This window comes from Kogia breviceps, chromosome 8 (genome assembly GCF_026419965.1).
Source record: "Kogia breviceps isolate mKogBre1 chromosome 8, mKogBre1 haplotype 1, whole genome shotgun sequence".
Classification (NCBI taxonomy): Eukaryota; Metazoa; Chordata; class Mammalia; order Artiodactyla; family Physeteridae; genus Kogia; species Kogia breviceps.
The window spans coordinates 42,093,924-42,109,799 of NC_081317.1; the positions used below are offsets into that span (position 1 = coordinate 42,093,924).

General features: G+C 39.1%; 1 protein-coding gene across 33 annotated transcripts in view; it reads left to right on the plus strand.

Moving 5' to 3' along the window:
• Positions 1-15,876, plus strand: part of UBAP2 (ubiquitin associated protein 2) — a 161,324-nt gene that overhangs the window by 78,788 nt on the left and 66,660 nt on the right. For 19 of the 33 annotated variants that reach the window (XM_067041345.1, XM_059072767.2, XM_067041331.1 and 16 more), the window contains 3 exons: positions 7,899-7,976; positions 11,804-11,914; positions 14,358-14,511. In XM_067041345.1, coding sequence (XP_066897446.1) covers positions 7,899-7,976; positions 11,804-11,914; positions 14,358-14,511 — 343 coding nt within the window. Of the gene's footprint in view, positions 1-7,880; positions 7,977-11,803; positions 11,915-14,357; positions 14,512-15,876 lie in introns of all 33 variants that reach the window. The other 14 variants (XR_010841949.1, XR_010841950.1, XM_067041326.1 and 11 more) reach the window with 1 other exon arrangement.

The window sequence follows — 15,876 nt, forward strand, 5'->3', positions numbered from 1 at the left end:
TTCTTCCAGGTTGTCCATTTTATTGGCATAGAGTTGCTTGTAGTAATCTCTCATAATCTTTTGTATTTCTTTTTTTTTTTTTGACTTTTTATTATTATTTTTTTTAACATCTTTTTTTGTTTTTGCGGTATGCGGGCCTCTCACTGTTGTGGCCCCTCCCATTGTGGAGCACAGGCCATGGCTCACGGACCCAGCCACTCTGCGGTATGTGGAATCCTCCCGGACCAGGGCACGAACCCGCGTCCCCCGCATCGGCAGGCGGACTGTCAACCACTGCACCACCAGGGAAGCCCTTTTTTAACATCTTTATTGGAGTATAATTGCTTTACAATGGTGTGTTAGTTTCTGCTTTACAACAAAGTGAATCAGTTATACATATACATATGTTCCCGTATCTCTTCCTTCTTGCATCTCCCTCTCTCCCACCCTCCCTATCCCACCCCTCTAGGTGGCATAGAGTGTCTTGTAGTAATCTCTCATGATCCTTTGTATTTCTGTAGTGTCAGTTGTTACTTCTCCTTTTTCATTGCTAATTCTATTGATTTGAGTCTTCTCCCTTTTTTTCTGGATGAGTCTGGCTAATGGTTTATCAATTTTGTTTATCTTCTCAAAGAACCAGCTTTTAGTTTTATTGATCTTTGCTATCGTTTCCTTCATTTCTTTTTCATTTATTTCTGATCTGATCTTTATGATTTCTTTTCTTCTGCTAAATCTGGGGTTTTTTTGGTTCTTCTTTCACTAATTGCTTTAGGTGCAGGGTTAGGTTGTTTATTTGAAATGTTTCCTGTTAAGGTAGGATTGTATTGCTATAAACGTCCCTCTTACAACTGCTTTTGCTGCCTCTCGTAGGTTTTGTGTCATCGTGTCTCCATTGTTATTTGTTTCTAGGTATTTTTTAAAATTTCCTCTTTGATTTCTTCAGTGATCACTTCGTTATTAAGTAGTGTATTGTTTAACCTCCATATGTTTGTATTTTTTACAGATCTTTTCCTGTAATTGATATCTAGTCTCATAGCATTGTGGTCGGAAAAGGTACTTGATACGATTTCAGTTTTCTTAAATTTACCAAGGCTAGATTTGTGACCCAGGATATGATCTCTCCTGGAGAATGTTCCATGAGCACTTGAGAAAAATGTGTATTCTGTTGTTTTTGGATGGAATGTCCTATAAATATCAATGAAGTCCATCTTTTTTTGGTTTGGTTTTGTTTTGTTTTGTGTGTGTGTGTGTGTGTGGGGGGGTATGCGGGCCTCTCATTGTTGAGGCCTCTCCTGTTGCAGAGTACAGGCTCTGGACGCGCAGGCTCAGTGGCCATGGCTCACGGGCCCAGCCACTCCACGGCACGTGGGATCCTCCCGGACCGGGGCACGAACCCGCGTCCCCTGCATCGGTAGGCGGACTCTCAACCACTGCGCCACCAGGGAAGCCCAGTCCATCTTGTTTAATATATCATTTAAAACTTGTGTTTCCTTATTTATTTTCATTTTGGATGATCTGTCCATTGATGAAAGTGGGGTGTTAAAATCCCCTACTATGATTGTGTTACTGTCGATTTCCCCTTTTATGGCTGTTAGTATTTGCCTTATGTATTGCTGTGCTCCTATGTTGGGTGCATAAATATTTACAATTGTTATATCTTCTTCATGGATCAATCTCTTGATCATTATGTAGTGTCCTTCTTTGTCTCTTCTTTATTTTAAAGTCTGTTTTGTCTGATAAGAGAATTGCTACTTCAGCTTTCTTCTGATTTCCATTTGCATGGAATATCTTTTTCCATCCCCTCACTTTCAGTCTGTATGCGTCCCTTGGTCTGAAATGGGTCTCTTGTAGAGAGCATATATACGGGTCTTGTTTTTGTATCCATTCAGCCAGTCTGTATCTTTTGGTGGGAGCATTTAATCCATTTACATTTAAGGTAGTTATCAATATGTATGTTCCTATTCTCATTTACTTAATTGTTTTGGGTTTGGTCTTGTAGGTCTTTTCCTTCTGTTGTGTTTCTTGCCTAGAGAAGTTCCTTTAGCATTTGTTGTAAAGCTGGTTTGGTGGTGCTGAACTCTGCTTTTGCTTATCTGTAAAGGTTTTAATTTCTCCATCAAATCTGAATGAGATCCTTGCTGGGTAGAGTAATCTTGGTTGTAGGTTTTTCTCCTTTATCACTTTAAATGTGTCCTGCCACTCCTTTCTGGCTTGCAGAGTTTCTGCTGAAAAGATCAGCCGTTAACCTTATGGGGATTCCCTTATCTGTTATTTGTTGTTTTTCCCTTGCTGCTTTTAATATTTGTTCTTTGTATTTAATTTTTGATAGTTTTATTAATATGTGTCTTGGCGTGTTTCTACTTGGATTTATCCTGTATGGGACTCTCTCTGCTTCCTGGACTTGGTTAACTATTTCCTTTCCCATATTAGGGAAGTTTTCAACTATAATCTGTTCAAATATTTTCTCAATCTTTTTTTTTTCCTCTTCTTCTTCTGGGACCCCTATAATTCGAATGTTGGTGCATTTAATGTTGTCCCAGAGGTCTCTGAGACTGTCCTCAGTTCTTTTCATTCTTTTTTCTTTATTCTGCTCTGCAGTAGTTATTTCCACTATTTTATCTTCCAGGTCACTTATCTGTTCTTCTGCCTCAGTTATTCTGCTATTGATCCCATCTAGAGTATTTTAAATTTCATTTATTGTGTTGTTCATTGTTGCTTGCTTCCTCTTTAGTTCTTCTAGGTCCTTGTTAAATGTTTCTTGCATTTTCTCTATTCTATTTCCAAGATTTTGGATCATCTTTACTATCATTATTCTGAATTCTTTTTCAGCTAGACTGCCTATTTCCTCTTCATTTGTTAGGTCTGGTGGGTTTTTACCATGCTCCTTCATCTGCTGTGTGTTTTTCTGTCTTTTCATTTTGCTTATCTTACTGTGTTTGGGGTCTCCTTTTCGCAGGCTGCAGGTTCATAGTTCCCGTTGTTTTTGGTGTCTGTCCCCAGTGTCTAAGGTTGGTTCAGTGGGTTGAGTAGGTTTCCTGGTGGAGGGGACTAGTGCCTGTGTTCTGGTGGATGAGGCTGGATCTTGTCTTTCTGATGGGTAGGTCCACATCTGGTGGTGTTTTTTGGGGTGTCTGTAGCCTTACTATGATTTTAGGCAGCCTCTCTGCTAATGGATGGTGCTGTGTTCCTGTCTTGCTAGTTGTTTGGCATAGGGTGTCCAGCACTGTAGCTTGCTGGTCTTTGAGTGAAGCTGAGTCTTGGTGTTGAGATGGAGATCTCTGGGAGATTTTCACCGTTTGATATTATGTGGAGCCGGGAGGTCTCTTGTGGACCAGTGTCCTGAAGTTGGTTCTCCCACCTCAGAGGCACAGCCCTGACACCTGGCTGGAGCACCAAGAGCCTTTAATCCACACAGCATTCACTATCCTTTCCCTCAGGGTCTGCTATGGTGTATCTTTCGCACTGCCCTAGTCTAGAAGCTCCCACCCCTGCTCCTCAGGCCATGTCACCGTGGGAAGCCTGACTTTTAATTTTCTATTGCTCATTTTTATGTGAAATGAGTCTTCTTGGACTTCTGCATGGCAACATGGTTCAAAGTGGCTTTTCTAATTTCATAGTGTTTCCTCTTTTTCTGTGTAATTACGTTGGCTTGCTTTCTGAGATTTCTGGTCTTTGTTCTCCTCCCCCAGTGTGGACTTTTATAGATTTTTCTATATATGTGGCCCAGTTTTGATTCTACTCCCAGTATTTTCTCTTGATGGGAACCTTAGCTGCTTAGTTTCAGTAGTTTATGATGGTAATTACCCCAGCCTATTTAAATCTTTCTGCAATCCTAGCACATAGTTTGCTGTTGGAGTTGTCAAAACCCTACAGTGCCAGGTGCTGTGCTCAAATTGGCCCACCTTACTTTCCAGTAAATGCCTCTTGGCTACTTGGGGTTTTCCTGTTCTTAGACCAGTCAGACACCCCAGTGCTGGCCTCTGCCACAATTATTACCATGCAGATCTTGTATCTGTTGTTTTTTCTTTTCCTGTTTGTATTTTGAGGTTTGTAAGGGATACCTTGTCACCTAGTTTTATTCTGTTGTTGTTGTCCATGGGATTTTAGGTTTGCTATAAAGTTAGAACAAAGATGTTTCTTTATACAAACATAATTCCTCTCTCAAATTTCGTAAGTGTATCATTGTTACAGTGTTCTTTCTCTACAGTTAATATTCCAGTTTTGTCAATGTGGAACTTTCATTTATTCCAGTAACATCAGTTACTCCAGTAATGTCCTTTATAGCACGTTTCCTTCTTCCAGTATAGCATCATCATATCCCCTTTGCTTGACATGCTTTTTTAGTCTTCATTAATCTGGAACAGTTCTTAGCCTTTCTTGGTCTTCTGAAATAATAGCAGTTTTGAAGAAGGCCAGTTACTGTAAAAAATGTTCAATTTGAATTTGTGTTTTGATGTTTCCTCCTGATTAGATTCAGATTGTAGATCTCAGGAATGCTGTTTAACTGACATTGAGTATTTCTGAGTACCATATGTAGAGTCACATGATGTCTCTCTGCCCCTCCCTGAGGATGTTAATTTTGATCACTCAGTCCAGGTTTTGCCCATTTCCCCTAATTTATTGTTTACTAGGTTTTGCCAGCAACTAAAAAATAATCTTTGTGGAGACACTTTGAGACCATGTGTAAATAACCTCTTCCTCATCAAACTTTCCCCTTTAGAATCAGCATTCGTTGATGATTCTTGTTTGAATTAGGCTTTACTGTGGTGGTTGCAAAATGAAGATGTTTTCAGCTCTACTACTCCCTCTTATAGTCTTTTTGTTTGTTTGTTTGTTTGTTTTTTGCGGTATGTGGGCCTCTCACTGTTGTGGCCTCTCCCGTTGCGGAGCACAGGCTCCGGACGCGCAGGCCTAGTGGCCATGGCTCACGGGCTTAGTTGCTCCGCGGCACGTGGGATCTTCCCGGACCAGGGCACGAACCCGTGTCCCCTGCATTGGCAGGCGGATTCTCAACCACTGCGCCACCAGGGAAGCCCCCTCTTATAGTCTTTTTATCATTGCTGTATTAGTAAGCGTATTTTTATTTTTTTAAAATTTATTTATATATTTAGTTTTGGCTGTGTTGGGTCTTTGTTGCTGTGCATGGGCTTTCTCTAGTTGCAGCGAGCAGGGGCTACTCTTCATTGTGGTGTGTGAGCTTCTCATCGCAGTGGCCTCTCGTCGCGGAGCATGGGCTCTAGGCGCACCAGCTTCAGTAGCTGTGGCATGCGGGCTCAGTAGTTGTGGCTTGCAGGCTCTAGAGTGCAGGCTTAGTAGTTGTGGCGCATGGGCTTAGTTGCTCCACGGCATGTGGGATGTTCCCGGACCAGGGCTTGAACCTGTGTCCCCTGCATTGGCAGGCGGATTCTTAACCACTGCGCCACCAGGGAAGTCCCAGTAAGTGTATTTTTAAAAGATTACTCTAATGATCTAAGAAGTAAAAATCAAACCAAAGAGAGATCATTTTTATTTTTAATTGGTTAAATTTGCACTTTTTTAGACTGGATTTTGAGGAAGCAGGCTCTTTTACACTGTTAATTTGAGTATAAAGTTTTGCAGCCTTTGTGAAGAGCATTTTTGAGCAGATGGTATGAAACTCCTTTTAACATTTTTCTATATACTTCTTTGACCTAGTAGTTTCGCATCTTTGTATTTATTCTAAGAAAGCTATCCTGGATGTATTAGGTGTAATAATGGCTCCCTGTAGTGTTTCCGTAGTAATGAAGAATTCATAGAGTAAGTAAAATGCAAGACCTATCCAGTAGATTTTTATGCAGCCAATAAACATTATGATATAGGTATTTACAATCGATTATGTGTTCCTACAAAGTAGTGTGATTAGTATTTTGTTCTTGATATAAGAGAAAAATATGTAAGTACCAAATAAATAGTTTTTGGTATTAGATAGTTACCTTATGGGTCACTGTTATTTTTTTGTGGGCTTTGTGAAAATTTTGTAATTTAAGGAAATTTAATGGTAAGAAGTGATGAACATTCATATTGCTTGGGTTGCAGCAAGGCTCAATGAATATGCGTGAGGTACAATTTCTAGATTTGAAATTCAGAGTAGAAGTGATTGCTATCAGGAAAAACGGGCAAAAATTAATCATGTAGGGTTTTAGCACTAAGGGCCGCATTGGGTTACTTTCTTATTTTTTTTTAGTTTATTTTTTTAATTTTTAAATTATTTAAAAATTTTTATTGAAGTATAGTTGATTTACAGTGTTGTGTTAATTACTGCTGTGCAGCAGTGATTCAGTTATCTATATATATATACACATATATATACATATATATATGTGTATATATATATTCTTTTTCTTATCCCAGTGGCTTACTTTCATAAAAGGTTGCCACTACCCAAAACTCAAATGTATAATGTGGAGGTGCCGTCTTCCAGAGCTCACCTTCCCCTTTGGTTTTCCTTTTTACGTCATTCAGTTATCTCATGCTTTGGTCCTTTTGCCTGCCGCATTGGGACTTCGTACTTGAGGGTGTGTGTAAAGAAGGCCCTTATATACACTGGATAGAACTGAGGTAAAATTTGCCATGTGTGTAGACACTATACAAACATATTTCTGGGTGTAATGTAACACTACAACTGAGGTCACAGCAGGGATAGGTTGGGATGAAAGGATTGGCCATTAGGTTGGAAGGAACAGACTAAAGCTAGCTGGAGCTTGTATTATCAGCCAACAACATGGACTGGAACGCTCTTGTGAGAAGCGTTTTTACATTGTAAAAAACACTAACAACCTCTCCCCCGCCACCCCGATTGAGATTATTATGAATCTATATTTAAAGCAACGATGAAAAGTTGTTTATTGGGACTTCCCTGGTGGCGCAGTGGTTAAGAATCTGCCTGCCAACGCAGGGAACACGGGTTTCAGCCCTGGTCCTGGAAGATCCCACATGCCGCGGAGCAACTAAGCCTGTGCGCCACAACTACTGAGCCTGCGCTCTAGAGCCCGTGCGCCACAACTACTGAGCCTGCATGCCACAACTACTGAAGCCCAAGTGTCTAGAGTGCGTGCCCCGCAACAAGAGAAGCCACCGCAATGAGAAGCGCGCGCACTGCAAAGAATAGCCCCTGCTCTGCGCAACTAGAGAAAGCCCGCACACAGCAACGAAGACCCAACACAGCCATAAATAAATAAACAAACAAACAAACAAATAAATAAATAAAATACCTTTCTAATTTTTAATTGCCAGAAATACTACAAAAGGAAACCTCAAAAATTCGGTAATTTGATTTTTTTTTTTTTTAGGAAGGATTTTGAGTGAAAAAAGCAACTGGAAAAGAGTTTTCTACATAGTTGACTAAGCGTTTGAAAGTTGCTTCCTTTAAAATTCTGTTAAATTAAAACCATTTAAAAATTGTGGTTAAAAGTAAAAAGGTGATTTTAAAAATAATTTTTATTTAGATAAATACAGCCTTTTCCCTTCCAAACTGACCTTTTTTGAGTTGATAGCAGAGCTTTTTTCCTTTTTGACAGCAAGGTTGTGTCTAAGCCTGTATCCTGGCGGTTGTTTCCACTGCTTCCTGTTCTTCCACTTTCTGTTATGCTATAACTTCATCTGCCCAGGGGAAAGAAAATTCAAAAAAGAAAATTCAGATGAGTCACAAGGCTAATGAAGATGAACAGGACTTTAGGTCCTTTGGTCAAAGGAATGGGACCTTTACGCTATTTAATTTGATGCTTATTTACCTTTTGGGAATACATTGTATACATTTAAGAAGTCTAAATTCAGAGTCCTTTTTTTAGTTAATCAGTATTTCTGTTACCACAGTGATAATTTTTATCTGTTTATACCAGATTTTGGCATCTAACTTGTATTTTTGGTGTTCCAATCTTGAACAGTTATATGTGCTTTTCCAGGCAACAGCTGAACAGATGCGTCTCGCTCAAGTGATCTTTGATAAAAATGATTCAGAGTTTGAAGCTAAAGTTAAACAGGTATGTTTCTGGCAAAGGATACTGTCATTTTTGTTATCTATTCTTACTGTGCTTAAAAAGGTAATTTCACTAGAGATTCTTATTTTAAACTATGCTTCTCGCTTAGTTGTAAATAATTGGATTTTGAACTTGTGATTCAAAATAAAAATACCTGTATTGGTGGCTAGAGTGAAGGAGTTTTGGCAATAGAACCTTTCTGAGTTACTAGTGTTACATGTGAACAATGAGCATTTGTGAAAGTACAATGGTATTGTATATACCTGTGCATAGAAAGTATATTTAGTATATGGCAGGTTCTCAGAAAATTTTGTTCAGTGTTACGGAAGAGCTGATTTGCCTTTTCACATATCGTGATGATTCCCAACATAGATTGGAAAAGTTATAAAATTAAATTTTAGGGTTACGTCTTCACTTAGAACTTCACTGATATAACATTATTTTAATTTCACATTCTTCTTTCCTGATAAGACTTCTTTTCCCTTCAAGATTCTAGAAACCAAGCAATAACCTTTACCTTGGTAGAGGTCTACCAATAATTCCTTGGAGCGAAAGTCCCTTGGTGAACTCTTTATTTTAGCCCTTTAGTATGTAAACTCTTTGTTCTTACTTATAGTTGCTGTCATTAGTCTTAATGGTGATATTTTTGGAAAGCCACAAAAATTATTTTTTAAAAATCATAGAACTTATTCGCTGGAATGAGATTTATGAATTGTCTGAGACATACTTCTACATATTATATTGCCTTTTATCTGAGTAGCATAGCAGATACACAAAAAATAGCACTGGTACAGGAGTTCAGAGCTTTAAGTTTTAACGATGGTTCTCTCTCTTACTAATCCAATCACTGCGAGAGTTTTTACGGTTACTATAAATTTTTTTAAAAAAATATTATTTATTTATTTATTTGGCTGCATTGGGTCTTGGTTGCTGTGCACGGGCTTTCTCTAGTTGTGGTGAGTGGGGGCTACCCTTTGTTGCAGTGCCTGGGCTTCTCATTGCGGTGGCTTCTCTTGTCGCGGAGCACAGGCTCTAGGTGCGTGGGCTTCAGTAGTTGTGGCATGCAGGCTTAATAGTTGTGGCTTGTGGGCTTAGTTGCTCCATGGCATGTGGGATCTTCCTGGACCAGGGCTCGAACCTGTGTCCCCTGCATTGGCAGGTGGATTTTTAACCACTGCGCCACCAGGGAAGTCCCTACTGTGCATCTTAACAACTGCATGTGATGGGTATTGACCTACTACATATCATGGATAAAAATCTGACCTTATTAGTAGACACCCAAAGACTGAAGCATGGGAAAGCTGTAGAATGTGTAGAACCTTGCTGGGTATACCACAGGGAGGAAATCAGATGGAATGATGTGGTGTAAAGAGCTGTATTTATGAGACCAGGAGACCTGGCTTCCCTGTAGGCTAATTGTCTTGTGACCACAGAGAAATCACTTCAGATGTTGGGGGTGAAACTGTTTTGAACTGCAGCTGATACATACTAAAATAGTTAAAGGTACTTAAAACACAGCAGATATTTAAATCATACATTTGTTCACTGATAATTGAGAAACCTATATTGTGCCTAATCTGTGATTGTTCCTTGTGTTGAAAATGTTAGATAGCTTAATTATCCCTTGTTAAAGGGAATACACCAAGGAGATTTCTTTGATTTCAAACATAGCACCCTGTTGAGGCTACTTGAGAAAATAGTATGTCCAGGAGTGAGTTTTGTGATAGCTGCCAAATTCTTATTAGTTACCTGTTTTATACATATTAGTGTATATATGTCAATCCCAATCTCCCAGTTCATCCCACCACTATTAGCCCCGCTTTCTCCCTTTGGTGTCCATATGTTTGTTCTCTACGTCTGTGTCACTATTACTGCCTTGCAAACCAGTTCATCTGTACCATTTTTCTAGATTCCGCATATATGCGTTAATATACAATATTTGTTTTTCTCTTTCTGACTAACTTCACTCTGTATGACAGTCTCTAGGTCCATTCACGTCTCTGCAAATGACCCAGTTTTGTTCCTTTTTATGGCTGTGTAATATTCCATTGTATATATGTACCACATCTTTTTTATCCATTTGTCCGTCGATGAGCATTTAGGTTGCTTCCATGAGCTGGCTCTTGTAAATAGTGCTGCAGTGAACATTGGGGTGCATGTGTCTTTTTGAATTATGGTTTTCTCTGGGTATATAGCCAGTAGTGGGATTGCTGGGTCATATGGTAATTCTATTTTTAGTTATTTAAGGAACCTCCATACTGTTCTCCATAGTGGCTGTATCAATTTACATTCCCACCAACAGTGCAAGAGGGTTCACTTTTCTCCACACCCTCTCCAGCATTTGTTGTTTGTAGATTTTCTGATGATGCCCTTTATAACTGGTGTGAGGTGACACCTCATTGTAGTTTTGACCTGCATTTCTCTAATGATTAGTGATGTTGAGCAGCTTTTCATGTGCCTCTTGGCCATCTGTATGTCTTCTTTGCAGAAATGTCTGTTTAGGTCTTCTGCCCATTTTTGGATTGGGTTGTTTGTTTTTTTAATATTGAGCTGCATGAGGTGTTTATATATTTTGGAGATTAAGCCTTTGTCAGTTGATTCATTTGCAAATATTTTCTCCCATTCTGAGGGTTGTCTTTTTGTCTTGTTTATGGTTTCCTTTGCTGTGCAAAATCTTTTAAGTTTCATTAGGTCCCATTGTTTATTTTTATTTCCATTACTCTAGGAGGTGGGTCAAAAAAGATCTTGCTGTGATTTATGTCAAAGAGTGTTCTGCCTATGTTTTCCTCTAAGAGTTTTATAGTGTCCAGTCTTACATTTAGATCTTTAATCCATTTTGAGTTTATTTTTGTGTATGATGTTAGGAAGTGTTCTAATTTCATTCTTTTACATGTAGCTGTCCAGTTGTCCCAGCACCACTTATTGAAGAGGCTGCCTTTTCTCCATTGTAAATGCTTGCCTCCTTTGTCAAAGATCAGGTGACCATATGTGCATGGGTTTATCTCTGGGCTTTCTATCCTGTTCCATTGATCGACATTTCTGTTTTTGAGCCAGTACCATACTGTCTTGATTACTGTAGCTGTGTAGTATAGTCTGAAGTCAGGGAGTCTGATTCCTCTCTCTCTGTTTTTCTTTCTCAAGGTTGTTTTGGCTGTTCAGGGTCTTTTTTGTCTCCGTACAAATTTTAAGACTTTTTGTTCTAGTTCTGTAAAAAATGCCATTGGTAATTTGATAAGGGATTTCATTGAATCTGTAGATTACTTTTCCAAATTCTAATTGTGAGACTTTAGGATGTTAAAAATTATTTTGTATGTGCACTGTTCTAATCCAAGCAGTGTTAGCCCATGTATGGAACACTGACAGAGTCAACTGGACTGTTGGATAGTGCAAATAGTTGGATTGGATGTTCAGCTAATTGTGGCCACATACTCATGCTTGGTCTTTGGGAAACCGATAGTTCCACTTAATATTTGAGTAGCTCAGAAATTTGGGAGTCCCAGGCCATTGAACTAGTTTGAGCCGTCACATAGCTCATCCTGAGTATTCTGAGAATGTTGGTATGTATGTATGTGCTGCTGATTAAGAATTGATGCTTGGTCAGCTTGGAGGAGGGTTGATTTGTAGCTTGATTTTACCAGTATTGGTGGAAAGACATGGAGTAGCCCCCTAAAACAGGTAAACCTGATCTTGGATTGTAATCTCAGAGTCTTGAAAAGGCCATCTTCATGTGGAAGGATTGCATAATCTCTGTCTTTATATAATAGAATCTTAGAATTAATATCAAGTGCCATTCTTGTGTTTCCCTAATCATTGTCTTATAATTCCAATAGCTTATGGAGGTGACAGGAAAAAATCAGGATGAATGCATAGTGGCTCTGCATGACTGTAATGGAGATGTCAACAAAGCTATCAATACATTGCTGGAAGGGAATTCAGACACTGTAAGTATTATTAATTGATTTGCAATGCTCAGATTTCTCTTCAGTTCCATATTGCATTTTCAACTTCACCTTATTCGGGGCTGGTGGTAGAGGGGGATTATGGGTGCCATTCCATATATGTTTTAAGAACAGAAAGAACACTAACCTGAAATGACTGTTTTTGTTATGTATGTTTTCTTCATGAAGTTGTGGAATCTGAAGACTTGAAAGAGAACTTGGTCATCTACTCCAGCCTTATTACACAGTTGCCAAAATTCTCTGGGCCTGTGGACATTTTCACCACCTGAAAAACTTCTCTTGGCTCCACAGCTCATGTTTCTTCATCTCAGTTGTTACCTTTTACCACTCCTTATATCTCTAGACTAACAGAAAACCAGGATTTGCTGGTATCTCTATTTGCTTATGTGTGAATATGCTACAGACACATTTTCATGACAGTCTGACAGATATATAAAATAATAAAAAAATTTTTTTAAGCTTAGTAAAGTTTGAGGAATGTGCATGCACACTAAAGCTCCTCCCTTTTATTTTAGGAAGGATGCAGCTAAAGCCACACCAGAGGCAGGTGTCAGCCCTAATCTTTTGATTTCTACATGGAAATTACACAGTATTTCATTTGTATTTTTTCATTGAGGAAACCAATTCAGAGCAGATTAAAACAAATAATGATTCACCTAAGTGGGGTATTAGGATGAACACATCAAAAAGTGCCTTCCTTATCAATGTTTAGGTTTAATCAAGTTCTCATTTTTAGGGGTAGGCTTTATTAGGCACAGGCTGTATTAAAATGAACTACTGTGACAAGCTCAAAACTGAAATGAGTATATTTTTATTTAATAGGAAACAAGCAGAATAAAATTCGTAATTATAAAAATTAATGATAATTGGGAAAATATTTCGTTATTTGAGTATAGAGCAGTATTTGTGGGTAAAATTCTATGCAAGATAATACTGGTCCAACATGATGAACTACCAAATATGTGAGTTTTTTGGGAAAATATATAATGTTAAGTGAGGAAGTAAAATTTTGAAGAGTTTTTGTTTGCTGACACTTGGGCATGTATTGCTGGGTTTTATAAGCTATGGGGGGTGTTCAGCTTATTGCTAATGGATGCAGTGTAGAATAGTTCTCCCTTATTTTTAAAATGAACTGAAGGGCTTAACTGCCTTCTTACTAAAAAAAAAATCATTGTAAATAAATGAAATATTTCCAAATCATTAATTGGAGGGCGTATTTTCTTTTATATGATAGAAATTAGGCTTGAATACTGTTTCCTGTTGCCTTTCCTTTAGCTCCCACAGATTCATCACTCCTTTTCTGTGGTGGTTGGGTGAATCTTTTAAGTTTTAAATGAACAGCAAGTTCTATCTCAATAAAGACTTTCAACTTCCTCTCCTCATTTGGGACTGAACCCAAAGGAGGTGGTTCTAGGCTGAAAGTTACATAAAGATCTCTTTGGTTACCTCTTTTTTAAAAAAAAAAATAATAAATTTTATTTATTTTTGGCTGCATTGGGTCTTTGTTGCTGTGCGTGGACTTTTCTCTAGTAGCAGCGAGCAGGGTCTACTCTTCGTGGCCGTGCACAGTCTTCTTATTGCGGTGGCTTCTTGTTGCGGAGCATGGGCTCTAGGAGCATGGACTTAAGTAGTTGTGGCACACAGGCTCAGTAGTTGTGGCTTACTGACTCTAGAGTGCAGTCTCAGTAGTTGTGGCACACGGGCTTAGTTGCTCCGCGGCATGTGGGATCTTCCAGGACAAGGGCTCGAACCTGTGTCTCCTGCATTGGCAGGCAGATTCTTAACCACTGTGCCACCAGGGAAGCCCTTTGGTTACCTCTTGAACCTAGAAATCACACAGTTGGGGCTAGATCTGCCATGTTGTTTTCTTAAAAGTTCAGAAACTAGCAAATTAGGGCCTGAATACAGACACAAAAGGCATTTGCCTGTTTGGAGTGAGAAGGCTATAGGGAAAATGGAGAGGCACAGGGGAAGTCCTTTGAACCCCTGGTTTGTTTAGGATTATTCCGTGGTCCATCTTTTCTTTCATCCTGTTTGCCTTGTTTCTTACCTTGTTGTTGTCTGCAGTAGCCATGGCTACTACTGAGGTAGGTGGGGATGGCATAGAGTGGGAGTTTGGGGAGATAACATTTACTTTATGCTTATCAGCATAGGAAAAGGCTCTGTGGTGGGACAGCATATAGTATGTTGTCAATTCAACTAGTTGCTGTAATCTTGTGCTCTCTGTAGCAACAGGAACCTAACAAGAAGAGATTTGCTGTCTTTATCATCAGAGAGTACAGTACGTTTATGGAGAAGAATTAAAATGGTAGGCATGCAAGCTGTAAGGCATGGGTAATTAGGTCTGAAAGATAAATGCACACACTCTTGATGATTGTCCACACTTTGAGTGATAACTCTGAATAAATGCTCTTATTTTCGATAGACTTCATGGGAGACTGTAGGAGGGAAGAAGAAGAATTTTGGAAAAGAAAGTTCAGAAAACAAAGAGAATAGAGAGAAGAGAAGTGAGAGAGAAGTGAGCCGTGGACGCGGAAGCAACAACCGGAAAGTAAGAGGTGGCAATCGTGGGAGAGAGTGTAAGTACAGACCTTTCTCCTCACCTTTGTTTTATGACAATTTTCATGCATGTTAAAAAGCTGACAATGATCCAATGAATGCCCCATCAATCCACTTCCTCAATGCAATATTTGTTAGTATAGTTAACAGTTAGTAATGAGCTACAACTGAGTAGTTTATTAGAACCCTAACTGATAAAATTTCATATTAGCACTGATCTGGGCTGTAGGTATCTGTGTTGTGTTTTAAGACCGCCTTTTGTTATGAATCAAGTGCATCGTCTGATTTTAAAGGTTTTTTTGTTGGCTGGTAACTAAAGCTGTTTATTCTTCCCCATTTATGGACTTATGGATACTGATGATATATGCAAGGTTTAGATTAAGAGGAAAGTTATTGGGCTTCCCTGGTGGCGCAGTGGTTGAGAATCTGCCTGCTGATGCAGGGGACACGGGTTCAAGCCCTGGTCTGGGAAGATTCCCACATGCCACGGAACAACTAGACCCGTGAGCCACAACTACTGAGCCTGCGCGTCTGAAGCCTGTGCTCCGCGACAGTGAGACGCCTGCGCACCGCAATGAAGAGTGGCCCCCGCTTGCTGCAACTAAAGAAAGCCCTCGCACAGAAACGAAGACCCAACACAGCCAAAAAAATAAATAAATAAATTTTTTTTAAAAAAGAGGAAAGTTGTTCAATAGGAAAGGTTTTTCTCAGTTCTCTCCATTTGACTCAGGTTTTGGCATTATTCACCCAAAACAACACTACCTCCTACGCAGACGTACCAAAGTGACTAAATTATGATAAATATTTAACATGTTTCTTTATAGACTTTTGCTAGTTTATTTATACCACAGATGTTTATTGAGTATCTACAGTGTAGTGGATAGTCTTCAAGGCATACAGCAATGAAGAAAACAGAAATCTTTGCCCTTCTAAAACATCTTTTAAGGGAGGTAGAGTGAGATGTAACAATAAAAAAGAGAAGTAACATTTCATATTAATATTATAATATTTTAATGGCATTACGTAGAAAATTAGGCTCTGGGGAGAAGCGAAGGCAGAGAGATGGGAATTATAGGTACGGATTTGACAAATTTAAAGAGAGTGACCAAGGAAGGCCTCACTGACCACTCACATACTTAAGCCATAAAAGAGATGAGGGGAGCAAGCTGTGCCAATATTGTTCATAAAATTTCTGTATTATACAGAGTCATTAATGCCAATATAGGAATAAGGAGGAGAAAAGACTGTGTTGGCATCTTCTGGACAGTAACCTGGAAAAACCTCTCTCTAACAGTGATTTCCCCAAGAATTCAGTGTTTCCTTGGTATTACAGTTTGCTAGTCTATGCCTTTCCAGGCTTTGAAATTAACCAATGAGCAAATTTT